The sequence below is a fragment of the Chelonia mydas genome, chromosome 4 (genome assembly GCF_015237465.2).
Source record: "Chelonia mydas isolate rCheMyd1 chromosome 4, rCheMyd1.pri.v2, whole genome shotgun sequence".
NCBI classification, from domain to species: domain Eukaryota; kingdom Metazoa; phylum Chordata; order Testudines; family Cheloniidae; genus Chelonia; species Chelonia mydas.
In genome coordinates, this window is record NC_057852.1 from 23,307,716 (window position 1) to 23,335,640 (window position 27,925).

At 40.4% G+C, this 27,925-nt stretch overlaps 1 protein-coding gene and 1 long non-coding RNA gene across 15 annotated transcripts in view; one reads left to right on the forward strand and one right to left on the reverse strand.

Moving 5' to 3' along the window:
* Window positions 1–27,925, forward strand: part of CCSER1 (coiled-coil serine rich protein 1) — a 1,152,782-nt gene that overhangs the window by 592,598 nt on the left and 532,259 nt on the right. For all 14 annotated transcript variants that reach the window (XR_006290310.1, XM_043545151.1, XM_043545153.1 and 11 more), the window contains one exon: window positions 16,700–16,777. Coding sequence is in view for 13 of the 14 variants with exons in the window: in XM_043545151.1 (XP_043401086.1) it covers window positions 16,700–16,777 (78 nt within the window). In the remaining variant the exon portion in view is untranslated. The remainder of the gene's footprint in view (window positions 1–16,699; window positions 16,778–27,925) is intronic.
* LOC122465445 lies at window positions 10,485–27,696 on the reverse strand. Its single transcript, XR_006290312.1, has 2 exons — window positions 27,647–27,696; window positions 10,485–10,573 (listed from the first exon to the last, which is right to left on the reverse strand). It is a non-coding gene; the product is annotated as an uncharacterized LOC122465445 (long non-coding RNA).

The following is a 27,925-nucleotide window of genomic DNA, read 5'->3' on the forward strand; positions in this document are numbered from 1 at the left end:
ATTTTTTTTTACCCGTTCAGTTTAATTGAAAGCGAAGTGCATCACCAGACAGGGTGAGTAATACATGCAGTTGTGTGCACCTTTGTTTTATGGTTAATCTCAGATGCGCTCACATTAGCGGATTAGCTCACATCAAAAAATTCTAAGTTTAACTATTGTTAGAAGACTGATTCATTGAAGTCACCATATTTACATCAATTAGGATGATGGGATGGACCTTGCAGCTTATTCTTTTTAGTCCACTTTGCTTCTATTGGGTGCTAACGGATAGTCACATTTTGTGCAAGAGAGAGAGGGGCAGGGGGAAGGTAAGGCTGCACTAAAAATGTATTACATTGCTTTGCATTTTCTTTTGTAAGACTTCCTAGGGAAAGCTCTTCCCTGTATGTATGAAAGAGACAGTAAACGTGAGGAAGCTTATAAACATGATTCTCTCCTGTGTCTGACCTCTGATTCTCAGGGCCAGCTCTGGCCACAGAAAGAGTTAAAGTTGATTCTGGATGGCTTTAACCTCTGTTACTAACACAGGGTCTTTAATGGACTCTTCTACTCATCTATACCTGTCCCCCACTGGTGTACTCTGCCGCGCCTCTCCCTGCTCTCTACCCACCTCAAGGTTCCCTTTATACCAAAGACCAGGTTAGTGGAGACAGCTTACTTGGGCTGATAGGGAGTTCACTTCTGTCAGGGAATTATCCGCTGGCCATCTGTGGCCAGTTTCCAGCCCCTTTGCACTTCCCAAATCCTGTGTGATGAAAAGACATTGGATCTGATTACAGAAACCAGTCCTATAACTTTGTGGAGATGACTCCAGGAGGGCACAAGTAAAAGCCTGTACTATCTATATAATTTTTACAGTGATATTTTTGGAATTTTTAAATCCGCCAGTGCAACACAACCACACATACAACACCCCAACTAGTGCACAACCACAGACATGCACAACGTCTCCCAGCACACAACCCTCATTTGCCACTTGCACAATCCACAGAAATCTTGCAATACAACCCAATCCAGACCCAGCAACACAATCTGTATACACAATAAACCCAAACATCCCTCTTATTTTTTTTTAATGTTTTTGACTTGACACCTGTGCGACAGAATGAGCATGTACTATAATATTTGAGAGATGGTGTTACATTTTCTGAAAAATCAGGTGATGGGCATCAAAGATTGGGCACTCAAAATTAGTGTTCACTCTGCCTCAGTTACCCATCATTAAAATGGGAACATTAATACCACCTTACCTCACAGGGCTATTGAGGAAATAAATTCACTAATATTTTTGTGAAGCGTTCAAATACAGTCATGAGTGCCAAAGAAAATCCCATGAGGAAATTAATATGTCTTCAGAGCAAGGTTTGAATAGTGTACAGTTAAAAATGGATGGTGCCACACACTGAACAATGAGGCTAAATAAAATATTGAATAACTGCTTATTCAGTGAGCACTGTCCATCCTTTGCACTGAATTATGTATAATTGTGGGGAAAATAGGAAGTGCTCGTGTAACTAAAGATTGCGTATTAATGCATACATACAAGGGGGCCAAACAAAGGTTGCCTAGGCGACCTCAATTCTGGTATGTCCTAACTTTTGAATGCCTGACTTTGAAACATTTAATGTTCTTTTAATGTTGTTGTTTGTATGCAAATAGATACAAAATTTCATAAACATACGTTTATATTTTTGGTCTGGTCTCTTAATTGACTTTCTGTGTTATAGTATGTTGTTGTTTGCCTTACTGTGACAGGTGCTGCTACTCTCCTGGCAACATCTTTTCAAAGAGAGTTCTTTGCGTATGGTACCTGACTGTCTTGTAAAGGTAGAAGAGAAAAGTGTTGTAATTTTATTTCCTTGCACATTTAATTCAAGTAGTATGAAAAACTGGTCTCACTAAATATGTCTATGAACTTAGTACTCATGAAAGTAAAGGAGAAATAGCATGACGAGAGCCAGGAGTGGCATGGGCTAGGCTTCTGGACACAGCTCTACTACTGAACATTAGTTGTACACCACACAACTCTATGGACAGTGTGGATCCAAAAGTAGACTATTTTGCAGGCCAGCTTGTGCATTCGGGGTGGTGAACATTTGGCTCAATGTTCACAGAGGACTAGGGTGAAGCTGCTAAACTAGCTTTCACTTGTGACTCAAATGCAGAGTCAGATTTAGGAGCCTATTTGGTGTGTGGTTATTTGTTCTGTCTTTGTCTCTCTGCCTCTGAGAGCCATTGCTAGAGTGGTACCTATAATCAACGCCTCCACTAAGCAGTCAGGTAGCAGTGACAGCAGGATTCTCCTCCTTCCATTTTATCTGTTGGGCAGAGGAGTGGAAGGGATTTCCTTTTCAGTTGCATTCAGAGCCTTCTATTTTTGCTGTGCTAGTCAGATGGGGGAAGTCTTTTGGGTCTGCATGAATGATTGTAGGCATAGGTGATAGAACTGGGGGTGCAGCAGCACCCCTACCTTGAAGTGGTTTCCATCACATACAGGGTTTACTGTTCTGTTCACTGGCTTTCAGCACCCCCACTATACAGATTGTTTCAGCACCACGGATTGTAGGAAATGCAGGCTGCAATGATCCAGAAATGTGTGTAGATGTTGGAGAACTGGAACATGGGAGTGGATGCAGTGGGAAAGGAAACCTGAAAAAGGGAACTGGAGCAGCGCGGGGGGTGAGGGGATACTGAGTGAGGGTTGTTGTATTTGAAGTTGAAGGACGTCGCTTGAGTGAAAGGAACTGTGGAGCCCTTTGCGCAGTCTTTTAAAACCTGCAAGATTGACAGTGCCTGAATAGGAAAATGATTTAATGAGTGACCACTGTGAGATGGCGCTTGGGGTGCCACTGTGAGTTTGATGCCTTGTATTCTAATCAGTTTTTGCTTTGAGTTTTGGTGGTTGATTTGTCTAATAGTTCTATCTAACCCATCTCAAAGAATACTTAATCATCACTATTTTGAGTGACAGAGTGAGCAAACTATGCTTTGATAATTATCATCTACAAAACAAGTTAATTGAACATGGTGCTCTAAGACAGAGGAGAGATACAGGACAACTGCTCTTAAGGAGGTGGAAGGTGAGTTGGGTTAGGTAATTTTTTTTTTTTAATTGGATCAACTTCTGTTGGAGAGAGACGCAAGCTTTTGAGCTACACCAGGGGTTCTCAAACTGGGGGTCGGGACCCCTCATGGGGTCACGAGGCTATTATATGGGGGGTCGCAAACTGTTAGCCTCTACCCCAAACACTGCTTTGCTTCCAGCATTTATAATGGTGTTATAAATTAAAAACACATTTTTATATATTTAAGTGGGGCTTACACTCATTTTTGTATATTTAAGTGGGGCTTGCTATGTGAAAGGGGTCACCGGTACAAAAGTTTGAGTACCACTGAGCTACACAAGCTACACAGAGCTCTTCTGGTCTGGGAAAGTTAGCACATCTTGCAAGGGACCATTCAAGGTGGAGTGGCCCATTAACAACTCTGCAGTCCTAGGACAAAAACAGTTGGGGGTGGGGGAGAGGGTTAATTGGTTACAGATTGTTGTAATAAGCCATAAATCCGGTGGGACACTGAGTATTTCTTCAAAGGAAGCATTTTTTTCCCTTTCAAAAAGCGCTCCTATGCTAATTTATTAAAGTAAATTTTAAAGTTGTGTTCAGTTTTTCTCCCGAGTGCCCCTATTTATGTTAACTATAAGGAGGTTGTATTCACTTATATTCCTGGACACAACATGAAAGAAAAATGGACATTTTATGGGTAAAGGTTTTATGAGGAAATGCTATTCACAACTCTCAGCAAGTTTAATATACGCTAACAAAAATGTTCGGTTTGAACTTGTAAGAACACGAATGAACACACATGGAAATACGCTAAGTGAAGACTGCATGAATCACATTTAACTCTGCCCTTTGTCTGTATACATGCTTATCCCACAGTTCAGTTACATCAACACATTCTATTTCTCAAACACCATGTAAGCTCCTGGACTGTCAGGGAAAGCTGAGGGCTGCCCCCCTGTGTTCTGAGAAGCCCCATTGAAACCTCTGACACAGGGCTCCACTGTAGCAGAACACCTTGCAGGATTGGGGTCTAATAGAATAATCTTACACGTGTAGTATCTTGTAATACTTGTACTACTTTCATAGTTATAATTGGAGCTGGTGGAAAAGATAAAGCAAGTTCCATGTCTACTTTCAGTTTTTGCCCAAATCACTTTTTGCTTAAATGTCAATATTTAGGTTTTTTTTTTTTTTCAATTAGTGGTCCAGTATATTTTTCTTTACTTTCTATATCATATGCCTCACAGATGACAGACTATACCTTAATGACTTAGCCAGCTGTTCCACATTGACTTTTCAACCAGCAACAAAACCTTTCAGAAATACCAATCATAGATTAAGGCCATTAAATATGTGGATTATTCGACTGTGAATTTAGGTGGCTTATCTAGTATTTTGGTATGTACGTTTACTGTGTACTTGTCATATAAATGACTTCCATGAAGTCTGTCTGAGGCCGACAGAATTGCAAGATGCAGTGTACATGTATCTAAGGTTGCAGAACATTGTTATGATACAGCATTGAATTTGGGAGTTAGTATGTGATCATGTAATTAAAGACTGTACAGTGAGGCAAATGCACAAGTATCAGAATTAAGGTTATTTATTGGGTTTCTTCAGTTTTTCCCTACCGTCCTGCCATTAGAAAATGGCTTAATCTTTTCCTTAAACTTGACAACAACAATCACATTAAGGTGGAAGCTAAGCCTAGAAAACTTCAAAAATTACTAGAAACAGCCCATGCATTCTTAACGACAGCAATCCCTGCTGTACCCATTATGGTACTTCAATGTGTGAAACATTCTAGTTTCAACTTTTGTAAGAAGACTCTAAAGGCAGGAAATGAAACATAGTCTGATTAAGGAATGGGTTGAATTTGTGGAAAGACTTAAAATACTTTTCTGCTAAAGAACAGTGTGTAGTACATAAGAAATTATTGGTTGAATCTTTAGCTTGCATTTATGCAATATGTTGTAGGAGATACATTGTAGGAGAATGTGGTATAACCATGGAAAAAATACATAATAGGATGGCATTTAGTTACCAACTTTGAAATGCCAGCACCCGCTCCCCCCACAAGGCAAGCACCCAATCCCCAACACAGGGCAACTCCGCAAAACCTGCCCCTTCAACAACCACTTAGTGTCTAGAGAGAACACACACAAATAAGATCAATAATATTGGATGTCTCCTCACTCTCGCAAGACTCAAACCCTTTCTCACACATGCACGGTGCATTTGTGGGTTGGTGGGCAGACAACTATGGCATTTTCAACAGTTTTGATCTCTTATCATGTAAACTGCAGAAGTAGGAACACTGCAGCATTTTTAGCTGGACACACATTTTCCACATTAGATAGCCCAGTGTATTTTGACAATTCAAAACTTTAGACCCATGTGTTTAAAAAAACAAACAAAAAACCAGCAGATTAAATTATTTTTCTAGCAAATCCATAAAAAAAGCCAAAGCTGGTCAAATACTGGCCAGGTGGTAACCCTAATTTCCACTGAGTTTTTCCTACTTTAAGGGATGGTTTTGTTCCTTGTGCTCGGTAGTTAGAGATACAGATGTCAACATTCTTTCTTTCAATGAGATCTTATTAGGGAATACAAGGGAGTCTTGAGAATGGATTCTCTGCATCTAAAGAAGTTAAAATGACCTGTCAGAAGTGGTTCCATATTGAAATAGTAAAAGCCCTTTTGAGAGCTGATGAAGTAGTGAGATAATTGCAGTCACAACATTTAAGAAGTGTAAAATGGCTTCTTAAAGCCTTAGTGGAATACATCGCAATCCAAAGAAATGAAATCTTTTCTGAGAGCTGTTGAGATATAAACATAACCTCAAATCAAAACCTCTTTCTGGTGTTAAAATCTAGCAATATTGCTCTTGATATCTACAGAGGAACGGAAAGGCAAGAACAGCAGGACAGTTTAAGGAGCAATGCTACTAATGAAGTTTCTGTGTCCAGCTAAAAATGCTGCAGCATTCCTACTTCCACAGTTTAAGAGATAAGAGATCAAAACTGTTGAAAATACTGTAGTTGTCTGCCAACAAACACACAAATTGAATGTGTTGTGATTTTTAAATTAAGACTAAAAAATTATATGTGGATAGAACTGGTGAGCTACGCACACTGCAAGGGGTATAGAAGGCAAAATACATCCAGCCCACAATCTTAGCCCTTGGCATGTATGCAAAGCTGTGCATTAAGAGCGTGGGGTGTGGGCTTTTTTGGTGGTATATCTTGGAAAGTTAGCAAATGCATGAATTAAAGAAAATGAAATGTATGAAAACAGACAGTGTGAATTAATTTTTGTTCTAAATATAATATGAGGCCCTTTCAAAGAATGCTGTCTGTTCTCCTTACAAAAGTTAAGTGAAAGGCATTAAATAGACACTGAAAAGCTACTGGGTGTTGTGACAAAGTGGGATTTTTAATGGTTTTATTTTTTAATCCTATGTATGTCCCAGTTTTCCCTGTGTTTTGCATGACTAAGCAGTAGGAGAAAGCTAGACCTGAGAGCAAATTTAATCTTAAGAGACATAGGTGTGTATGTTGCCTAGCTGTCTGAGCTGACCTAATGGGCCATTAAAAAGGACTGGCCATGGCCAACCCATATTGATGGAAAATCCAAGAGGACAATGGAAAGCCCAGTCATCAGGACACTAACACCAAGCAACCAACAGCCTGGGGCGGGGGAAGGATTTCCCACCACTCATCAGGGAAGCTAAGCAGAGAGCCCAGGTTGAGAACAAAAGATTAGGAAGTATGCAGCTCTGGAAGAAGCTTGAGCTCTCTCACATCATGGGAACTGACTAAGAAAGCACATCAGAGGGGGAGACAAGGCCTAACAATGGAGTTCACTTCAGCTTGGCTGGTGAATTGCTCTGGGTTGATGATAATGGACAATGCTTTAATCTTTCATGTCTCTATACTAACCTAGGGACTTCAAATGCTATGTTCCAGTTTTCAGAGTAACAGCCGTGTTAGTCTGTGTTCGCAAAAAGAAAAGGAGTACTTGTGGCACCTTAGAGACTAACCAATTTATTTGAGCATAAGCTTTCGTGAGCTACAGCTCACTTCATCGGATGCATACTGTGGAAAATACAGAAGATGTTTGTTTTTATACACACAAATCATGAAAAAATGGGTGTTTATCACTACAAAAGGTTTTCTCTCCCCCCACCCCACTCTCCTGCTGGTAATAGCTTATGTAAAGTGATCACTCTCCTTACAATATGTATGATAATCAAGGTGGGCCATTTCCAGCACAAATCCAGGTTTTCTCCACCCCCCACCCCCACAAACCCACTCTCCTGTTGGTAATAGCTTATCTAAAGTGATCACTCTCCTTACAATGTGTCTATAGAGACTGGGAGTGCAAGGTAACCTATTATTCAAGGTAACCTATTTCCCCTTGTTTTCCTAACCTCCTCAGACGTTCTTGTTAAACCCTGGATTTGTGCTGGAAATGGCCCACCTTGATTATCATACGCATTGTAAGGAGAGTTTACCTGGTTCTTACAATAGACTACTGGAAGAGAAGAAGAAGCTGATTCTATATGAAATAGCTCACCTTAACTGATCACTCTGGTTACAGTGTGTATGACAGGTTTCAGAGTAACAGCCGTGTTAGTCTGTATTCGCAAAAAGAAAAGGCGTACTTGTGGCATCTTAGAGACTAACCAATTTATTTGAGCATGAGCTTTCGTGAGCTACAGCTCACTTCATCAGATGCATACTGTGGAAATTGCAGAAGACATTATATACACAGACACCATGAAACAATACCTCCTCCCACCGCACTCTCCTGCTGGTAATAGCTTATCTAAAGTGATCATCAAGTTGGGCCATTTCCAGCACAAATCCAGGTTTTCTTACCCTCCGCCCCCGCCCCCCCCACACAAACTCACTCTCCTGCTGGTAATAGCCCATCCAAAGTGACCACTCTCTTCACAATGTGTATGATAATCAAGGTGGGCCATTTCCTGCACAAATCCAGGTTCTCTCACCCCCTCACCCCCCTCCAAAAACCACACACACAAACTCACTCTCCTGCTGGTAATAGCCTGTCCAAAGTGACTACTTTCCACAGTATGCATCCGATGAAGTGAGCTGTAGCTCACGAAAGCTCATGCTCAAATAAATTGGTTAGTCTCTAAGGTGCCACAAGTACTCCTTTTCTTTCTCCTTACAACGTGCATGAAAATCAAGGTGGGCCATTTCCAGCACAAATCCAGGTTTTCTCACCCCCGCCCCTCTCCCCACACAAACTCACTCTCCTGCTGGCAATAGCTCATCCAAACTGACCACTCTCCCCACAATGTGCATGACAATCAAGGTGGGCCATTTCCAGCATAAATCCAAGTTTAACCAGAACGTCTGGGGGTGGGGGGGGGGTAGGAAAAAACAAGGGGAAATAGGCTACCTTGCATAATGACTTAGCCACTCCCAGTCTCTATTTAAGCCTAAATTAATAGTATCCAATTTGCAAATGAATTCCAATTCAGCAGTTTCTCGCTGGAGTCTGGATTTGAAGTTTTTTTGTTGTAAGATAGCGACCTTCATGTCTGTGATTGCGTGACCAGAGAGATTGAAGTGTTCTCCGACTGGTTTATGAATGTTATAATTCTTGACATCTGATTTGTGTCCATTTATTCTTTTACGTAGAGATTGTCCAGTTTAACCAGTGTACATGGCAGAGGGGCATTGCTGGCACATGATGGCATATATCACATTGGTGGATGTGCAGGTGAACGAGCCTCTGATAGTGTGGCTGATGTTGTTAGGCCCTGTGATGGTGTCCCCTGAATAGATATGTGGGCACAGTTGGCAACGGGCTTTGTTGCAAGGATAGGTTCCTGGGTTAGTGGTTCTGTTGTGTGGTATGTGGTTGTTGGTGAGTATTTGCTTCAGGTTGGGGGGCTGTCTGTAGGCAAGGACTGGCCTGTCTCCCAAGATTTGTGAGAGTGTTGGGTCATCCTTCAGGATAGGTTGTAGATCCTTAATAATGCGTTGGAGGGGTTTTAGTTGGGGGCTGAAGGTGACGGCTAGTGGCGTTCTGTTATTTTCTTTGTTAGGCCTGTCCTGTAGTAGGTGACTTCTGGGAACTCTTCTGGCTCTATCAATCTGTTTCTTCACTTCCACAGGTGGGTATTGTAGTTGTAAGAATGCTTGATAGAGATCTTGTAGGTGTTTGTCTCTGTCTGAGGGGTTGGAGTAAATGTGGTTGTATCGCAGAGCTTGGCTGTAGACGATGGATCGTGTGGTGTGGTCAGGGTGAAAGCTGGAGGCATGTAGGTAGGAATAGCGGTCAGTAGGTTTCCGGTATAGGGTGGTGTTTATGTGACCATTGTTTATTAGCACTGTAGTGTCCAAGAAGTGGATCTCTTGTGTGGACTGGACCAGGCTGAGGTTGATGGTGGGATGGAAATTGTTGAAATCATGGTGGAATTCCTCAAGGGCTTCTTTTCCATGGGTCCAGATGATGAAGATGTCATCAATATAGCGCAAGTAGAGTAGGGGCGTTAGGGGACGAGAGCTGAGGAAGCGTTGTTCTAAATCAGCCATAAAAATGTTGGCATACTGTGGGGCCATGCGGGTACCCATAGCAGTGCCGCTGATCTGAAGGTATACATTGTCCCCAAATGTAAAATAGTTATGGGTGAGGACAAAGTCACAAAGTTCAGCCACCAGGTTAGCCGTGACATTATCGGGGATAGTGTTCTTGACGGCTTGTAGTCCATCTTTGTGTGGAATGTTGGTGTAGAGGGCTTCTACATCCATAGTGGCCAGGATGGTGTTATCAGGAAGATCACCGATGGATTGTAGTTTCCTCAGGAAGTCAGTGGTGTCTCGAAGGTAGCTGGGAGTGCTGGTAGCGTAGGGCCTGAGGAGGGAGTCTACATAGCCAGAGAATCCTGCTGTCAGGGTGCCAATGCCTGAGATGATGGGGCGCCCAGGATTTCCAGGTTTATGGATCTTGGGTAGTAGATAGAATATCTTAGGTCGGGGTTCCAGGGGTGTGTCTGTGCGGATTTGATCTTGTGCTTTTTCAGGAAGTTTCTTGAGTAAATACTGTAGTTTCTTTTGGTAACTCTCAGTGGGATCATAGGGTAATGGCTTGTAGAAAGTGGTGTTGGAGAGCTGCCGAGCAGCCTCTTGTTCATATTCCGACCTATACATGATGACAACAGCACCTCCTTTGTCAGCCTTTTTGATTATGATGTCAGAGTTGTTTCTGAGGCTGTGGATGGCATTGTGTTCCGCACGGCTGAGGTTATGGGGCAAGTGATGCTGCTTTTCCACAATTTCAGCCCGTGCACGTCGGCGAAAGCACTCTATGTAGAAGTCCAGAAGAATGATAACACCCATTCTTTCATGTTCTCTATGTATATAAGTCTCCCCACTGTATTTTCCACTGAATGCATCCAGTGAAGTGAGCTGTAGCTCGCAAAAGCTTATGCTCAAATAAATTGGTTCATCTCTAAGGTGCCACAAGTCCTCCTGTTCTTTTTTGAGGATATAGACCAACACGGCTGCGACTCGGACACCTGACATTTAAAGGAGACGCTAAATTCTTTGTCTTTGCCTCGTAAAAGAGGTTTTGGGGGAAAATTAATCAGACCGATGGTGGTGAGGAAGAATGAAACAACTTTTTATTCTTCATTCGAACTGATCTGGCCTTGCCTGTGAGGATTTATTCCCTTCATGCAACGCTCACTCTGAGTTGATCTGAAAATAAGAGCATTAAAATGTTGTTCAGCCTTCAAGAGGAATTTGAAGTTGACCTTATAAAAATAAGACTGGCATTCCGGAAATTTTATGTAGAGTTAGAGTATATGTTGACCAGAGCAACTTTTTTAAAATATAGGGCAATTCGGGATATGACCATGCTCAAATGAGGGAAAAGTGGAATAATTGTTGCGCTCCTAATCCTCAAATAGCAGAGCCCTGGCTCACTTCTGATCCCTCCTGATCTCTGTGGAATTTCCTACCCTCCATCCAGTGCTCCCCTCTTTCACCTGATAAGTTGTGTTTCCTTCTCCATATCTCTGCACTCCTGATGCCCACTTAACATTCCAGTCCCTCTTCCTGAGTATCCAGCAGAGCCAGAACAACCATCTTTCTCCCTGGCAGCAGGCTGCCTTCTCTGCCCATTAGGCCACCACAAATGGGCTGGATGCTTTTCAGGTTTGTTAAGCATCATTGTGGTGTTTATTAGGTCCCCTCTACGAGTTCATCAGTACAGCTTTGTGCAGCCATATACAAGTGGACATAAACTTCCCCCGAGCCCACTCAAGGGAGAGGGAAAGAAACCCCTGGGCCCTGCCAGAATCTCCCTGACACTTCCTTCCTGTCCTTGAATTGTGTTCTCAGCTTATAGGTAGATTGCTCTTATTAGCTTATCAGCCCCCTGCCTAATTAAGCCATCGAGCACCCATCTCTCAATATAAGACGACTCCAAGTGTGTAATAGCTAGTACTTTAGTGACCAGGGTGCTGGGTCAGTTCTAGGCTCCTAGCACTTGGTCACATCCCCCGAGACACTTCCCTGTTAAAGCGGACTTTTGAGAGTTCTTTGGAGATTCAGAGCCACTCCTTCCTCAAGTAGGAACTGACTTGGGGTAGGAGGTTTCAGTACCTGACCTGGTGAAAGGCTGGAAGAACAGCTAACCTCTCTGTCTTCTTCAAAGTGACACAGCAGAGCAGCCATGGGATCTGCTCTCGCTCCAGAACAGAGTTTTAGGGAAACAGGCTGGGAACAGTTCTCTTCCCCACCCAAATCAGGAGGAACCTGGGGAACAGGTTAGACAGTCTTGTTGGCTGGAGGAACTGAGGTGGTGGGTCAAGTGGACCTGTTAGCTATTGGTGAGTGGGTGGAGAGACCCGTGAAAGCATCGGGGAGATCAGTTCCTGATCAGCACAGTAGAGCAGGGTCAGCCTGGGAAAAATTAGCAAGCGAACTAGTACCTTGCTAGAAATGCTAGTATGATGCATAGGCTGCATGACAAACTATGAGTTTCATGATAGAGAGTGGTACTGATTATTTTTAATCTTAAAGAGCAATCATAAGGCTGGGTTAGTGCTAGAAAGATTCTGAACAGCTTGTTCATGTGTTCATTACAACCAGACTGAAATTATGCAGTCTTCTCTTTTGATATTTTTATATTGAATTGAATTGAAATACTTCTGTGAGAAGTTAACCCTCAGATTTTCAAAAGGCTTTTTTGTTCTGCAACTTTTTCCTCTCAGGTGCTGGTTAGATTCAACATCTAGACTATAAAATGGTATTGAACAGTGTAACTGATATTAGAATACAACTAAAACTAAGTTCAACACTCCTCCACTCCCCCTCTGTAAAAACTATAAAGTAGACAGACTGTCTTCTCCTTTCTTTGGTTATTATCAAGATTTATTTGTTTTCTGGCTCTAATAACCACTGAAGATTTTCTCTGTCAGTATTCACAAAAAGAAAAGGAGTACATGTGGCACCTTAGAGACTAACAAATTTATTTGAGCATAAGCTTTCATGATGCATCCGATGAAGTGAGCTGTAGCTCAGGAAAGCTTATGCTCAAATAAAGTTGTTAGTCTCTGAGATGCCACAAGTACTCCTTTTCTTTTTGGGAATACAGACTAACACGGCTGCTACTCTGAAATCTGTCAGTATTAACATGTTGCATCAATACATTTTGATACTGATCTCAAGAGAAGTCGGTGTCTGCCCACTATCCTCACATTGCTTACCCTTATGGAGAAACAGTTGTAACAAATTAAATTGCCTTCTTTCGGTGGATGATACAGAAGACATTACATGTATTTTATGGTACAATTAACCAAGTTTGATACATTACTCTCTTCCTACAGAAGATCAGATTAAAGGCATCTAGCCTGTATCTAGCACAATCCCAGTTTATGAAGTGAGGTAAATCTGTTTTCATTTATAGAACAAGTGTTGACACAGTCTAACCAAGGTTGGAAAATGACTAATATTTTAAAAGAAATGCAGCATTTACAATGTGCCCCTATATATTGTTGGTCTGGTAAATTATTTTAAACAATTGAATGTATATTATCAGAATTGAATGTGCCTTTTCAAGACTTTTTTCCCCCTCTCTGATTTTTTTTTCCACATACCAAGGCTCTGGATTACTCCAAGCTGAAATATTTTGACTTTCAGAATGTTGGAGGAAATAGTTTGAACTATTGTAAACAGCAGAATTGTGTAGGAAAAACATGGAGGCCTGGGAGGATGACAACAAACCTAATAGTGATATCACTTTGATCTGATTAGAGAATAGTTTGAGGCAACATATACTTTTGAATTTGAATGCTACATGACACATACAATCAAATGAGACCTTACTGGAGTTTATACAGGCTTTGGAAACTACTGCATACTTATGCAGCAAATGCACTGTGCTGCCAGGAGTTGTGTATCTTAAGATAAATGCCAACGTGTACAAAAGAAATATATGGCAGATATCCTTTGTTGAGAGGAAGAGCTCTTGACAAAGTATTTTGGTAGAAGTTGTATTTGTATATAGACCAAAAAAACTCCATCCTATGTTATAAGCACACTATTCAGGTTGCAACGTCAAACACAACAATTAGGAAATGCCAAAATTAAGGTTGCCTGTGAACATTAATTTGACTTTCCTGTTCATATGCATTATGAAACTATCTTTAATTATTTGATTACATCCTGTCATTTTCCTCTGCCTTCAAATCAGGCAGCTTCTGCTATCCACAATGTGTGGGTGTGGGCAGGAGGATCATGGAGAGATCAGCTCCCTGTTCTGTGGTCTGGGGCCCAGGCTCATGCCAGCACTGAACACCTGGAAGTAGCAAAGAGAGGGAAAGTTTTTGGCTTCACCTTGTTAGCCCTGTGCTGGAGTGAGAGTGCTCATTTACATAGTGAGATTGTGCATATTCAGTCTGGTCAACACTGGGATATGTGAAAGGCTCGAACATGCTCGGTGAAGATGGAATTTTAGGAGATTTTTAGCTGCAACATTCTAAGAAGCCTCTATTTAGCATATGCAAATATGACTCAAAGGCTGCAAAGTCAAGTGCTCTGAAGTTAGGAAATGGCAGAATGAATGTTGCTCACACAACCTAAATTCAGCTCCTTTACCTGTAAACATTATGATACAGACTTCAGTTATGTGCAGAAGAGACTATCTGTGAAAAGTTGGGTGTAAGTGACTTGCTCTGCATCATGTGGGAAATCGGTGTCCACTCTTCCTGCAATCCCCTCCTTTGTTCATTGCACACCTTCCAGCTTTTTCAACAAATAAGTCAGGGGTCCTACAGACAGACTCCTTCACTACTCAATCCCAATTCATCTACATAGCACATCTGTCCCATGCACTGAATGAATGAGGGTTCCTGTTTGGGGGGAGGGGGAAGAGAGGGGAAATGAGGTCATGTAACTAACGGCATACACAGAAGGGGGCCAAATTAAGTTTGCATAGGAAACCTTCATTCAGGCATTTCCTAAATTGGGTGCTCAACTTCACTTTTTAGTCCTTAACTTTGTGTTTCCTAATTCTTTATTGGTGAAAGCAATAAAGCAACCTTGACTAACATTAAACAGTGTTTATCATCATTCACAAACAACACAGTCTTGCTCAAATAACATCAGAAGTTTGTGATAAGAGCTAGGAAGGGAACCCAATTGTGTGGTGTTGTCTAGGTAATTCACAGATAAGTTGATTTAGTTTCAGGCTAGTTGGCTGTTTCTGTGAGAACAGAAGTGGGACAGGAGATGTCCAATCTGAAGTCCTCTCTGGAATAATTTCTCACAGAAATTCTGGATATGCATTGAGAGCATCACTGTAATAAGTGATTCTGACAAATAGACATTTATCAGCCACAAAGGAAGAAAGGAGTTTGTTCGGGCATTTTAGGTTGTAAGTGCTTCCCTTCAGGAAGGTAAGCTGATGTTCAAAGCAATGGGGTGGGGTTTTTTTTGTTTGTTTGTTTTCTTAATTGCTCAAGAAACTACCGTTGGTTACTCACTATTTCACTTGATTCTCTGTTGCTGTGAACTGGTATATCACCATTGAAATTACTTAATTTACACTAGTAGAGGTATTGGCCAAAGTTGCTAACAGTGTAAAATGATTGAGATTGTTGGAAAAGTTCATGAGAAGGCAGCTCTAGCATTCTGATATTTTTTTGACCCTACATTAGACTACACTTTAAGACTACCCAGAAACTGCAGCTCATGCAGAATACAGCTATCAGTCTGCCCTTTGTTAAAGTTTCTCTCACAGACCACACTATGCCAGCTCTATAAAGGCTCCACTGGCTTTCAGTTCATTTCCAGCTGCAAGTTAGGATGGTGCGTTTTGAGTTGTAAAGTTCTTTATGGTTTGGGCTTTATTTATATTAAAGATGTAGTGCCTTCAGCAGTTAAGATAATTTTGGAACGCACAGGTTGGCGGTCCTCATATTTGTATGTTTTTGGGACAGGAAACTCTCATTAGAGGGCCTGCAATTTGAATTTGTCTGGTCCGGAAGAGCTAGTTTCTGGTGACTTTCAGGGTATGTTGCAAAGTCAGTTGTATTTGTTTACTTAAGCTTCTAGAGGGGGAGTGAGCAGAAAGTTTTTCGGTTTTGCTCAAGGAGTTTTTATTGCTATTAGTGACATTGTGTCAGTTTAGATTGATTATGGTATATGTCTGTATAGTATTGTTCGCCAAGAAAGTATAAGCTAGATCAGTGGAGCTACAGATTCATACCAGCTACAAAACTGGCCCTACGGTGGGCTTATTGCATAAGTAAAATAAATATAAATTGTTCTGCAATGCAGTAGAATTGCACAGAAAGCAAATGCCACTTTGGCTACACATGCAAACATGTCTACTGTGCTGTCCATTACTTGTTAAAGTTTTATTTATGACATGAAAGTTGTAAAATATTTCCTTTCCATTGAATGTTTGTGTGTTCTGTTTTTTTTTGTTTTGTTTTTGTTTTCAGGCATACTTTATATTGCTTGTATTTTTTTTGTCCAGGTTAGTTTCCTGTGAGTGTTTTTTCCCCCCCAACTCTTTCCTTGTAGCAGCATGCCCCAAGTTAGTGTCACCTCTAAACTTAATAATTAACAGCTAGTCAATATTTCAATATTATTAGTTATTCCTGTGCTTTATACCAACCTCCTTGACATTCTTCATATACTTTTTCTATAATTTTGATGACTTGGCAATTAAGAAAAAATCAATCAATCCAGATTGTCCACCATGGTTTGTTCTGCATGCAGGGAGGGCATTTGTTCCAAATAGTTCCCTGATATTCTCCTCTAAATGCACATATATCTGTGTGCATATCTTAATAGCTTATTCATTTTATTGGGCGTTAAGTCAAAATGTGTGCATGAGGATGTAATTTATCCATAAATGAAGTATTTAAATTCTTATCCCATTTCAGAGAATATAGTATAGCTTGCTTGTAATTGTTAGTTTTAACATGTGAGGTGTTTCTTCTTTTACTAGTCTAGATGAAAAATTGAAGCAGCATCAGGTAGCTAAACTGCAAAACCTAATATGTTTGTGCCCAAACTTAAAAGTGTTACTACTGATGTGGTTTTTTGTTTTTTGTTTTTTTGTTTTTTTTTTTTTAACAGAGTGCAGATATGAGTCCTGCCAGTAGTACCACTTCACTTCCTGTTAGCCCACTTACTGAAGAGCCAGTGCCTTTCAAGGTAAAGTGAATTCATTGTAGAATAAATATTTTATGACTGTTGGCTTATTATGTTGTTTTTTCTGTGAGGTGCCCTTAATAGCACTTTCCTTTTATTAAATTGGTACCAGCTGATATTTTAGCATTCTTCTGAGCAAGCTGATAACATCATTGTATGCACTTGAGAAGACGTGAAAATAAAATGTTTTGATTGTAGGAGGGTTATTTTTCTTCTGATGATCAAGGTTAGAGGTATAAACCATCTTTGAAAAACAAAAAAAGATTTTGTTTCAGTCTGCTAAGGTGTGACATGTTTATATGTGATATCTCTTATATTTTCCTTTGATTTCTGCTTACTTTGTTTTTCAGTCTAACTTATGTTTTTGTACATCAATTTACTAATCCATCACCATTAAGTCCTCTGGCCAGAAACAGTTTTACAGTAGATCCATTGCAAAACACTTAAATCTGATATCAGATCATTCTGATACTAAATATGCTTAGGAACTTAAATTGTGAAAGAAAGCAACTTTAAAATACTCCTTTGTAAATGTACTATTGGGCCAAAAGTGGTAAAGAAATCAAACAAACAACTCTTTAGAAATGAGGCTGCTGAAATGGGGCTAGCATGGGTTGACTGCTACAGTTCTCAGAATGGTAGCAGTATTAGTCTGTATCAGCAAAAACAACGAGGGGTCCTTGTGGCACCTTAGAGACTAACAAATTTATCTGGGCATAAGCTTTCGTGGGCTAAAACCCAATTCATCAGAATCATGGAGTGGAACATACAGTAGGGGGGTGTACCATATCAGCCACACCATCAGGGGCTCGTCCACCTGCACATCTACCAATGTGATACATGCCATCATGTGCCCGCAATGCCCCTCTGCCATGTACATTGGCCAAACTGCACAGTCTCTATGCAAAAGAATAAATGGACACAAATCTGACATCAGGAATCATGACATTCAAAAACTAGTAGGAGAACACTTCAATCTCTATGGTCACTCAGTAACAGACCTAAAAGTGGCAATTCTTCAACAAAAAACCCTTCAAAAACAGACTAACGTGAAACTGCAGAACTGGAATTAATTTGCAAACTGGACACCATCACATTAGGCCTGAATAAAGACTGGGGGTGGTTGGGTCATTACAAAACCTAAACCTAATTTCCCCCATACTAATTTCCCGCTGCTGTTACTCACACCTTCTTGTCAACTGTTTGAAATGGGCCACTCTCATTTCCACTACAAAAGTTATTTTTCCTCCCTTGGTATCCTGCTGTCAATTGAATTGGCTCATTAGTACTGACCCCCCACGTGGTAAGGCAACTCCCATCTTTTCATATGCTGTATATTTATACCTCCCTACTGTATGTTCCACTCCAGGCATCTGATGAAGTGGGTTTTAGCCCACGAAAGCTTATGCCCAAATAAATTTATTAGCCTCTAAGGTGCCACAAGGACTCTTCATTGTTTTTGCTACAGTTCGTAGCTAAATCCAGCTGATTGTTGCTAAAGGTGCTTTGGAAAGCAGTACTTGGGCAGCCTTTATCATGTCACAGAGAGAGTGTTTCTTTCCATTATGTAATAAGTGAGAATGGATAGGTGTTTTTGCTTAGTCAAACACAATGACTCCTTGATGCAATTGATTTTGGGTTGCCCCCAGCCATGTGAATAGAGTGGTGACTGAATGACAGCCTTAACACAAATTATCTTTATTGTGCTTGGGCATGAAACTCAAGAATATATACTGAGGAGTTACTTGAACAGTGGCTTCAGGGTACCAGGAGAAGAGGGGGCAAGAGAGAGTGCTGATGGTTGACTAAAATGGTTCAAACATGGTTGCTTTTGCTGGAATTCTGAAAGTGGAACTGCTTCTTCTATGGGTTATAAGATTTGCTGTGCCTTGACAAGCCAAAGACTTCCTTGAGAGTATAAATATTTTTGCATAAAATGCACTAAAATACTGTACTCTGTGTTTTCATCCACTCTTTTTTCTTTGCAAAGGAGTAGGGATTTAATGGAAACTGGGACAGTAGCGCGCACACATACAGATCCAAAGCTTGGTGCAGCTGACGGGTCAGTTTTCCATTTAACTTGTCCTGGTGTCTGAGACCCAAAACAGTCCCGGATTATTGCATTGAACAGCTTCTCTAATCTGTCCCAGTGGGAGTAGCCTGCTGGCACTGTCCCTCTCCTCCCACTAACATCCCCTCTAATCTGAGGGGAATCCACAGCTGCCTGTTTAAGGTGGCGTTAAGTGCCTTTGTGGTGTTGGAGCTGAGGGCACAGGGTCAGGACCAAGAATTGGACCCACATTGCAGAAACAAAATTCAGTGTATTAAATGTTAAACTCCTCCTCATCCCACTGAATTCATCAATCCTTGCCAATACTCTTGAGATCAGTGAGACTACTTGCATATCAAGGTACTACTCAGCATGAGTAAGGGTGAGAATCTAGCCCTAAACAGTTAATCTAGTCATTTAGGACTAGATCCTCAGCTGATATCAATCAGCAGAGCTCCACTGACTCCAAAAGATTTAGGCCAATTACACTATAGTGTATTAACTTTTAACAGAAGGTGGTGTTTGAATACCTAAGATTGGCGTGTAAAAGAGCCAAATAGCCAGTGTTGTTCCAATAAGTAGACTTAAATGTTACTTCATTTTATACTATATGCTGTGAAAATGGTACAGGATACTCACAATAAAATAAGCATGTTTTGACTGCAGCGATTTATCACTGGCACCTTTTTTCATTTCCATTCACTTTTGAGAACAGGATAACTACTTTGTTCTGGAATTCATGTACATTTTGAGGTCAGGCACAAGAGAAAGTCAAATACATCTCTCAGCCAATGCCATTAAGTAGAAATAAAGTAATATAAAATGCAACAGTTTTTTTGTTCCTGTTATTGCTTCCTGACTCGCTCCAAGAGAAAGCAATATTGTTTCAGCAGTAATGTGAGTGAGTGGCTTTACAAGCTATAGCCCTTTCCAAATACTGTCAGCATGTAATATTGGCTTTTGATGACAGGCAATGTATTACTCTGGCTAGTGCGATCATAATCCCTCCCACCTCTCTGCTCCCCCGAAGACAACAGAGGTGGAACTAAACAACAGAGTTACAAGCACTAAGTCTTTGGGCTAGTTAATGATCTTCTGTACACAACTGAGCTTTTACATTAGATTGTGAAATTAAACCAAATCACTACTCATGATCTTTCAATACTGAGATTATCCTGGAAATTAAAGCTGTTCTTCCTTGTATTTCTCTTCTGTGGGAGAAAATCTATAGTCCTCTGTAAAGAAAGAAATCCCATAATCCTAATCCTATTATCCAACTAGACTAAAGCAAAATTTATAGTTGTAATGCAGAGCCTTTTGGGTTATGTGCTATATAAATGCAAGTTGGTGTTAAGACTGTTGTTGCAACATTAAGGTTATGGTTTTAATCACCAGAAAGTTGGAGGTAAAGCTCCCAGAATAATCCCTGCTATGCCATTTCCCCTACCATTCATAACATCCGAGATTAATTTATGGCCCAGCTTCCACCTGTAATGGATCCTGCAGCACTTTGCCATTATATTTACCACATATCAGATCATGTTCATCTGTGAACTCCAAATTATATGAGAGCGGATTTGGAAAGACTCAGAGGCAACTCCCAATTCAGTGAGAGAGGCAGCAGCTGGACCCATTTTTTTTTCTTTGATGCGATCAATTTGAGATATTTCAGTGAATACAGCATCTATTTGTAGTTCTACGTGTTGTGCAAGAATTAGAATGCAAACCTTGGAATGAAAACAAGAAATAAACCATCTTCCGGGGCCATTCACAGTTTTAAAAAAAAAGAAAAATCCCCTCATAAAAAATGAATAAATAAAAAATTAATATATTTGAAGACATTCACCTCATTACTGTAATGGAAGAGTCAGCTTTTGCCTGGAGGAAAGAAGAACTTTGCAGAGTAGCCAGAAGGCTAACAAATCAGTGCATGTCTTCAGTATACTTTTCTTCGCATAGCTAGGTAAAAGGCTCACACTTACCTACAGAGCAGCATTCAGTAACTATGCATTTTAGAACCTTCGCATAAAAATCTTGTTCAGACATGCCTGCAGACAGTGCTGTTTTCGAAAGATCTTATCTCATTCAAATCAAATCCAGTTTTCAATTAGACACTTTCTATCCTCAGCTATTTCTACAGTTAAAGATTTCTTTTAAAGAAGTTACACTTTCCCTCTGAATGAAAAATAAACCTCTGCATTTTCTCATTTTCAGCTGAAGGTTTTTTGCTTAAGCTTTTTTTGTGTGGTGCTTCTGAGAAAAATCCACTTTGGATAGAGGCATAGTCCTATCCAAAGCATATGGAGTGTCTTGTAGGATCAGGGCGTAAGCCTGGAAAATATCTTTCTGATAGTTGAAAATTGTAAAAAGTTAGGAACAACTTGAAAACAGGAGGTTAGAATGGCAACTCTCATATAACCTCAGTGCTAGTGGTCATCCTTCATTATAATGATTAAATAGCAGCCAATGTGAATGAGATTTTGTTACATCCATACTAGTTTCAAGCTGTTATTAAAGAATAGTATTATTCATGTACCGCGTACTCCTTTAATAACTAGCTAGCTAACATTTTCATTTTTGGGGGTAGATGCATTTTGAAAACCAACCCAAGGAAGGTAGAGGGGTGGGGGTGTGTGTGTGTGTGTGTGTGTGTGTGTGTGTGTGTGTGTGTGTGTGTGTAGAGGGAGAGGGAGGGTTTTTTAATGAAAAATTAACTTGTAAGATCAACTTCCAAGGCATCATTATTGGTATTTTCAGGACATGATCATTTTCCCTCCTTACTCAGTCCTGCTAAATGGCTGTTGTGGTCCACTAGGAGTTGAGGATGCTCAGTCCATTAATTGGAGTGGCCACAAATGCATGATAATGTCAGACATGTAAAAAAATACTACTCATCACCGATGAAACCACCAACCAGAGAGAAATTATTTTCCCAAGATTTCTGGTAGATATATATGTGGGGGGAGAACTAGCTCTTGTAAACATGATATTCTCCCCCCACCCCACCCCCCAAGATGGGATAAGCTGGCTGCTTTTTCTGCCTGTGACCCTTTCCCTCCTTCTGTATTCTAATGTCAAACTTCCATGATACTTGGGGTCCTTGGAAGAAATTACCCCACAGAACATGCCATGTGTATCTTTCCGTCCATGCTGGCTAGGGAGTCTCTTAACTTTTCTGCAGTATCCTTCCAGTTATTAAGCGTGTCTGAAATAGGGTGGTGGTGCAATAACCTATAATGATGAGGAGTCATTAGCGCTACCGTTGGGTTCAAACTTTATCTAAACAAGGTACAAGTCAGGAAATGATCACTAGTGTATGTTTTAAAGAATGTAAGGCTATTTGCAGGCAGGAATATCTTGGAGATACTTTGTAATCAATCAGTGTAGTTAACCATACATTAACACCAAGCTTTTACTGGAAAATATTGGTTTTAACCATGCACAGGATACTGCCCTTACTTATAAACACACTTTTATTTTTCAAGTACTGCTGGAGTATAATGACGGAGCCTTTAAGAAAAGAATGCTGAGTCTGTCATTTATTTTATATTTGTACCGCACCCGGTACAATGGGGTCCCAGTCTGACTGGTTTGTAGTTGCTACCGCAGTATGAATGTTGTTAATAATGAACTGCATTTGAGATGCAGCCTTAATCTTAAACCTATTTTACTAATTAGGCATTTGAATTTAAGAAACAAATCCCTGTGTCCTCTGTCCTACTTCGACGGAGCTGAGAATTTCCTTTAGCATTTATTATCCCAGACTACTGCGTTCTGCCTTCTGTAATTAGTACTTTTGATGCTAATTCTGAGAGTGAGAAATGGCAGCAGCAGCACAAGTAATGAAAGTGAGCGATCCCTGGCAGTGCTACTGAAAGGGAGGGTAGGACTCGGCTAATAGTTCTCCCATTCATCCTCTAGCTCCTTTTTTCTGCAAATCTATTTCTGTGGGAGCTGTAGCCTGGATACTGGCTATATTTAACAGTCTTTCCAAGTGCTAAAGCATGTGATTCTTCGGTAGCCAGTGGCATTTTTATGTAGATCTATATCCGGAGATTTACTTTCCATCTGGCCAATAACCAAGCTGATATTTTATAACAGAATTATTTTGAACAGTCAATACAGAAGTAATCATGAGTGCTGGATAACATAGCTCAAATAGCTTTATGACTGCTTTGTGGATCTAGTTAAAGAATGAGCCCTTGTTCTAATGTATTTAGTAGAGATAATCACAAATCTGTATAGTACTAAGAGTACAGCCCATTCCTGATGACACACAACACATTTACGCTTTGTTAATTAGAAGTATCCAGTCTATGTTTTAAGCATTTGGTTGAACGCTCTCGAATGAGATCATTTTTAATGGAACAATTTTTTCTCCTCCAAAAGCACGTTCATCAATAGTCACAGTGGTCTGGCCCACTGAGCAGGTGCAGATTTAGCCTTCTAAGGCTGTCACTCATGAACCCAAAGCTTCATTGCCTGAATATTCTGCCTTAACTGAACATCACCTAGGCACAATAGCATCTGTTTTTGCTCTTTCTATAGAAATAATTTCTCCTAAAGTGACTTGAGCATCCACATTAGTCACCCAGTTCCAGTGACTCCTCGCTTGCTCCTTTTAGACCACACTATCCTCTGTTCTTCACTGTTTTTTAATCTGCTCCTTTCCACAGACTCTGCTTTGTGGTTTCTTCAAGGCCAGTCTTTATGATGGGGGTAATCTCTCCATTCTAGTGCACAATACCCTCCCTCTGCTTCCTTATACTATTCCTTAAAATCTGACTGATTTTTGCATAGACTTCCGATGCTTATGTTAAACCCAGTGCTTCCTGAACCTCAAGGGTAAACTTGTATGGAGTCATAGCCTGAGTTGGGTTGTGAACTCATTGTGGCAGGGGCCCCGTCTTATAATAAGTCTGTGAAGAGTTCGGACTCTACTCTATATATCTAAACCTCCTTACCATAGTATCGGAGCATCTCATAAATAAAAAATTTATCCTCAGTACACCCCTCTGAGGCAGGTGTTAGGAGTGCCCATGGAGAGACAGAGAGCAGTCACAGGAGTCCTAAGTGTCAGGCCTCAACCTACACTTCTCCCAGAGTAGTATCCTACAGTTCACCCCACTTTAGACTGGATCACCGAGCTACAACACCCCCTGTTTCACAACCCAATTTATTCCAGCTGGCCCAAGTGGGTTTGGGTCCGGCTGTGGAATCCTCTCTGGGAACTTGTGACAAGTACGCAATTAAGTGACTCATGACTGCTTTGTCAAAGACAAGTATGATTTAGTTGTTCATAGAAACTTAGCAAGCAGAGAGAAACAGGATTAAAACAATATGTGCCAATATATATCTCCTCTTACCTAACTTTTAACCTTCTTTGCAAATTTAGATAGGCTAGCTTATTCCAGACCCTCTTTCTGATTTAGAGGACCACCTTGCATCTCTCCAGAGCCCTTCCCCTCCTCCCTAATGTGTCTCCCCCATTGAGTCTCACTTCCTGTTCCTGTCTGGGAATCTGTTTGTAATTTGCTTTCACGGGTAAGGCTTCCACATAGAATGAGTAACTGAACCTGTATTTGCTGATGCATAGTGCAAAATCTTAACCATATGACCCCCCACCCACCCTTCTGTCCCAGGCTTTGTGTGCATATGCTATTCATCTCTTTTAAGTTAGTTTGGCTTCCTTAATTTGATGAAGCTCTTCAACTTACTTAATTAATACAGTGGGACTTTCCTGTGCAAGGCAGAGAAAAATCAAAATTGTATACAGTTCACTAAAGCTGCCCTGCAGATCGTAATGGTATGATGCCTACTCTTTTCTGTACAGGTTTTGATACTGTGCTTAACACTGTAGTATCTCAAAGGGACTCCTAAGTGTCTAAATCACTGTTGAAAACAACTTTATGCTCCTAAGTCATTTAGTTCTTGCAATGCTGAGCAGAACAATGTCTAAATATCTTCAGAAATCTGGGCCTGGATGTCTTACTGGAAGATGCTTCAGTCAATCACAAATTATTAGGTTCTGCTTAAATGAACATAGCATGTCACCTTGAGCTACCCAATTACTGTGATAAATGCCCGGAAACCCACCTGCTTCAACAGAGCCCTAGTCTTGCTGCACATGCCCTGACCTGAAGTTAAAAGTGTTAACCTTTAACTTTTTTCAGTATTGCATCCCCAAAGGGGTAGAGTGTGCCATGTACTAACGGAGCTAAATCCTGAGAAGTCAAGGTCAGGCTGAGAAGGATTAGAGCCATAGTATGAGCTCTAGGTGTGCGTTCTCTTCCCTCCCCCCTCCCCACGCAAAAAAAAAATAATAATAAAAAATTGAAGTGCAAGATGACTTTGCAAAATGCTGCTGGGTTTTTTTTTTCCCTTTTGAGAGGGAGGGGAGGGCTGTATCCTTTACTTAAGTTACCCTACATTTAGAATAACAACATTCCCAGCACTCCTATGAGGTATAGCAAATTTTGAGGTAATCTGAGTGAGCTTGTGGATTTTAGAGCACTTGAAATAGTCCACCTTTTAACGGAGAGGACCATTGTACTATAATAATTTCATGAGCCTGACCACAACTAGAGATAAGCATTAGTCAAATCTAGGAAAAGGCCAGTTCTTGTTTCCTTCTCCCGAGCCTTCCTCAAAGAAAGAGGAAAACGGAATTAAAACTAAGGGAAAAGTCTACTCATCCAGATCCAGCAGTCCTTCCTGAAGGCAGGGGAGCTATCAGACACTGAATGTTATGATAAGCAGAAAGGGTAAGTACGGCATAAATTCTGTAGAATTACAATCCCCTGAAAACCTGTCATAAAGCCAAAGACTAAATATTTTCCCTCAGGCTCCCTGGAAGGCCCTGGTCATTCAAACTAACGGTTTCTGTGTCTTAAGTTTTCAAAGAATGTATTTTTATTAGGTGTATGGCTGATTCCTCCTGCCTTCACCTTGAATCTCCTCAGGCTAGTGACTGATGTGCAGAGTAGAGTAAATCTGTTACAGGCACATGGTCATCCGAAAAAAACCCAACTCTGGGACATCCCACTACCCCATCACTTATTTAGGATTATAATAAAGGACATGGGGTGAAATATTGGCCCCATTTAAACCAATAACCAAAATCCCATTGACTTGAGTTGGGCTAAGGATGTCTCCCAATGGTGTAGGATTGTTCTCAAGAGCTAACTGTCTGTATTGCACTAAGAATTGAACAAGTGTCCACCTAACACCAGGATGTTTTAACCCCCAAAGGTTGAAGTTCCTGAATGTAGCTCTGTCCAGAAAGACACTGATCTTTTCCTGGACTACTTCATTAGCAAGATCAGAGCTGCTGTTTTGATCACCGGGCAAATAATGGGTGACTGGAAAGCTTGTTCGATGATGTTTATTTATATTTTTATGTTATGTGATATTTGCTCTGAATAGCAACACATACAAGAGGGAATCTCAAGGGCTTATTCACAAGATACGATAGTGTCAGAACATCTGTATTTCACACAAAAGCCATTCACCCTACGAAATGTCATCGCAAAATGTCATGAGATGACTCGGTAGGAGTCCTTTCTTCAGTATCTATTTTTTTGTAAAAGATAAGGCCCTATAGAACTTTCAGTCAAGCCTTATATTTGTTGCTTTTTTACATTATTAAATAAGCAAGTGAGATTGTTGCAAATATTCTTGGGAAAGGTAGAGAGGCAACTCTACTAGCTGTTGCTATGACTTTTGGGCTACAGTCTGTGTGTGATATTGTGTGGGGTTTTTTTAAATGTAGTACAGTAAACCAGTCATGTGTATAGGAATAATACAAGTGTTCCCCAATACAGTCATTCTTTGTGCATGTGATACAAAGCCCAGTGAAGTCAGTGGAAGTCTTTTTATTTACTTCAGCAACCAATAGATCAGTCCTATTAGCTAAATTGGTGGGGTTTCTCTATTTAATTTAGTGCACAAGTAATCTGTATTAAGCATATAAAAATGGATGTTGAATCCAGTGTCATGTGGGCTGGTTAATGAACCAGAAAGCTGAGTATATTCTGGATTTCGACAAATGCAGGCAAACTCGCACAGCTGTAGTATGGATTATTTTTGAGATTCCTGTGTAGATCATTCAGTTCTCAACTCAATTTAAAAATAACGTTTGTTAACCAATATTCAAACACAAAGGAAAGAGCATCCCTACCCTGCAGCACTTACCTGAAATCTAATACTGTAAGAACGATAGACATTATTTTTACAATACATAGTATATTTACTATTACTGAATTCAAATGTGTGTTGTAGGAAAATGGTTACTTACACTTAATACTATAGTTTAATGAAAAAATGTAATTTCCTATTACTTTAATGTTATAGTTATAATATAAATTGACCATATTGTTCCCATAAACATTTTCCTGTGAAGTGATGTAAGCACACCACATGTGCGTCAAATTCTGCCATGCCTTCCTGTTTGCTTCTAGTAGCAATTTATATTGGAATTTCCAAATTATCATCAACTTGAACTCTTTCCTGGCAGTATGGACCATAATTTATAACAGTACTAGTGGAGGGATTGCAATTGCTTTCTGTCCAGAAACTAAAATCCAGAGGAATGTGGCAGAGCCTTCTTTAAAACTGACTCCCAGTAGTAGTCTGTCAAAGTCCAAGAGCGTTAGCTTTAGGAATCTTGACACATCTGATGATTTAAGCCTCATAATTTGGTAGGAGATTAACAGGGATGTGAGGAGAGTTTTTTGTTTGTTATTGCATCTGATGAAGTGAGCTGTAGCTCACGAAAGCTTATGCTCAAATAAATTGGTTAGTCTCTAAGGTGCCACAAGTACTCCTTTGCTTTTTGCGGACACAGACTAACACGGCTGCTAGTCTGAAACCTTTCTTATTACTGTTTGTTTGGAGACACTGAATGCTACCATAAAGGATCAGAGCCTTACTGTGTTAGGTTATTTCACTAGTATCTTACAGAGCATTGACTAGCTATTTTGTAAAGCTTATTGGTGGTGGTTTGTTTATACAGATATCTGATTATGGGGTGTGTGTGTGTGTTATGAATTGTTATGTAAAAATAGTGTAAAATTTAGCAAGCAGTAACGCTTTGGCTAAGG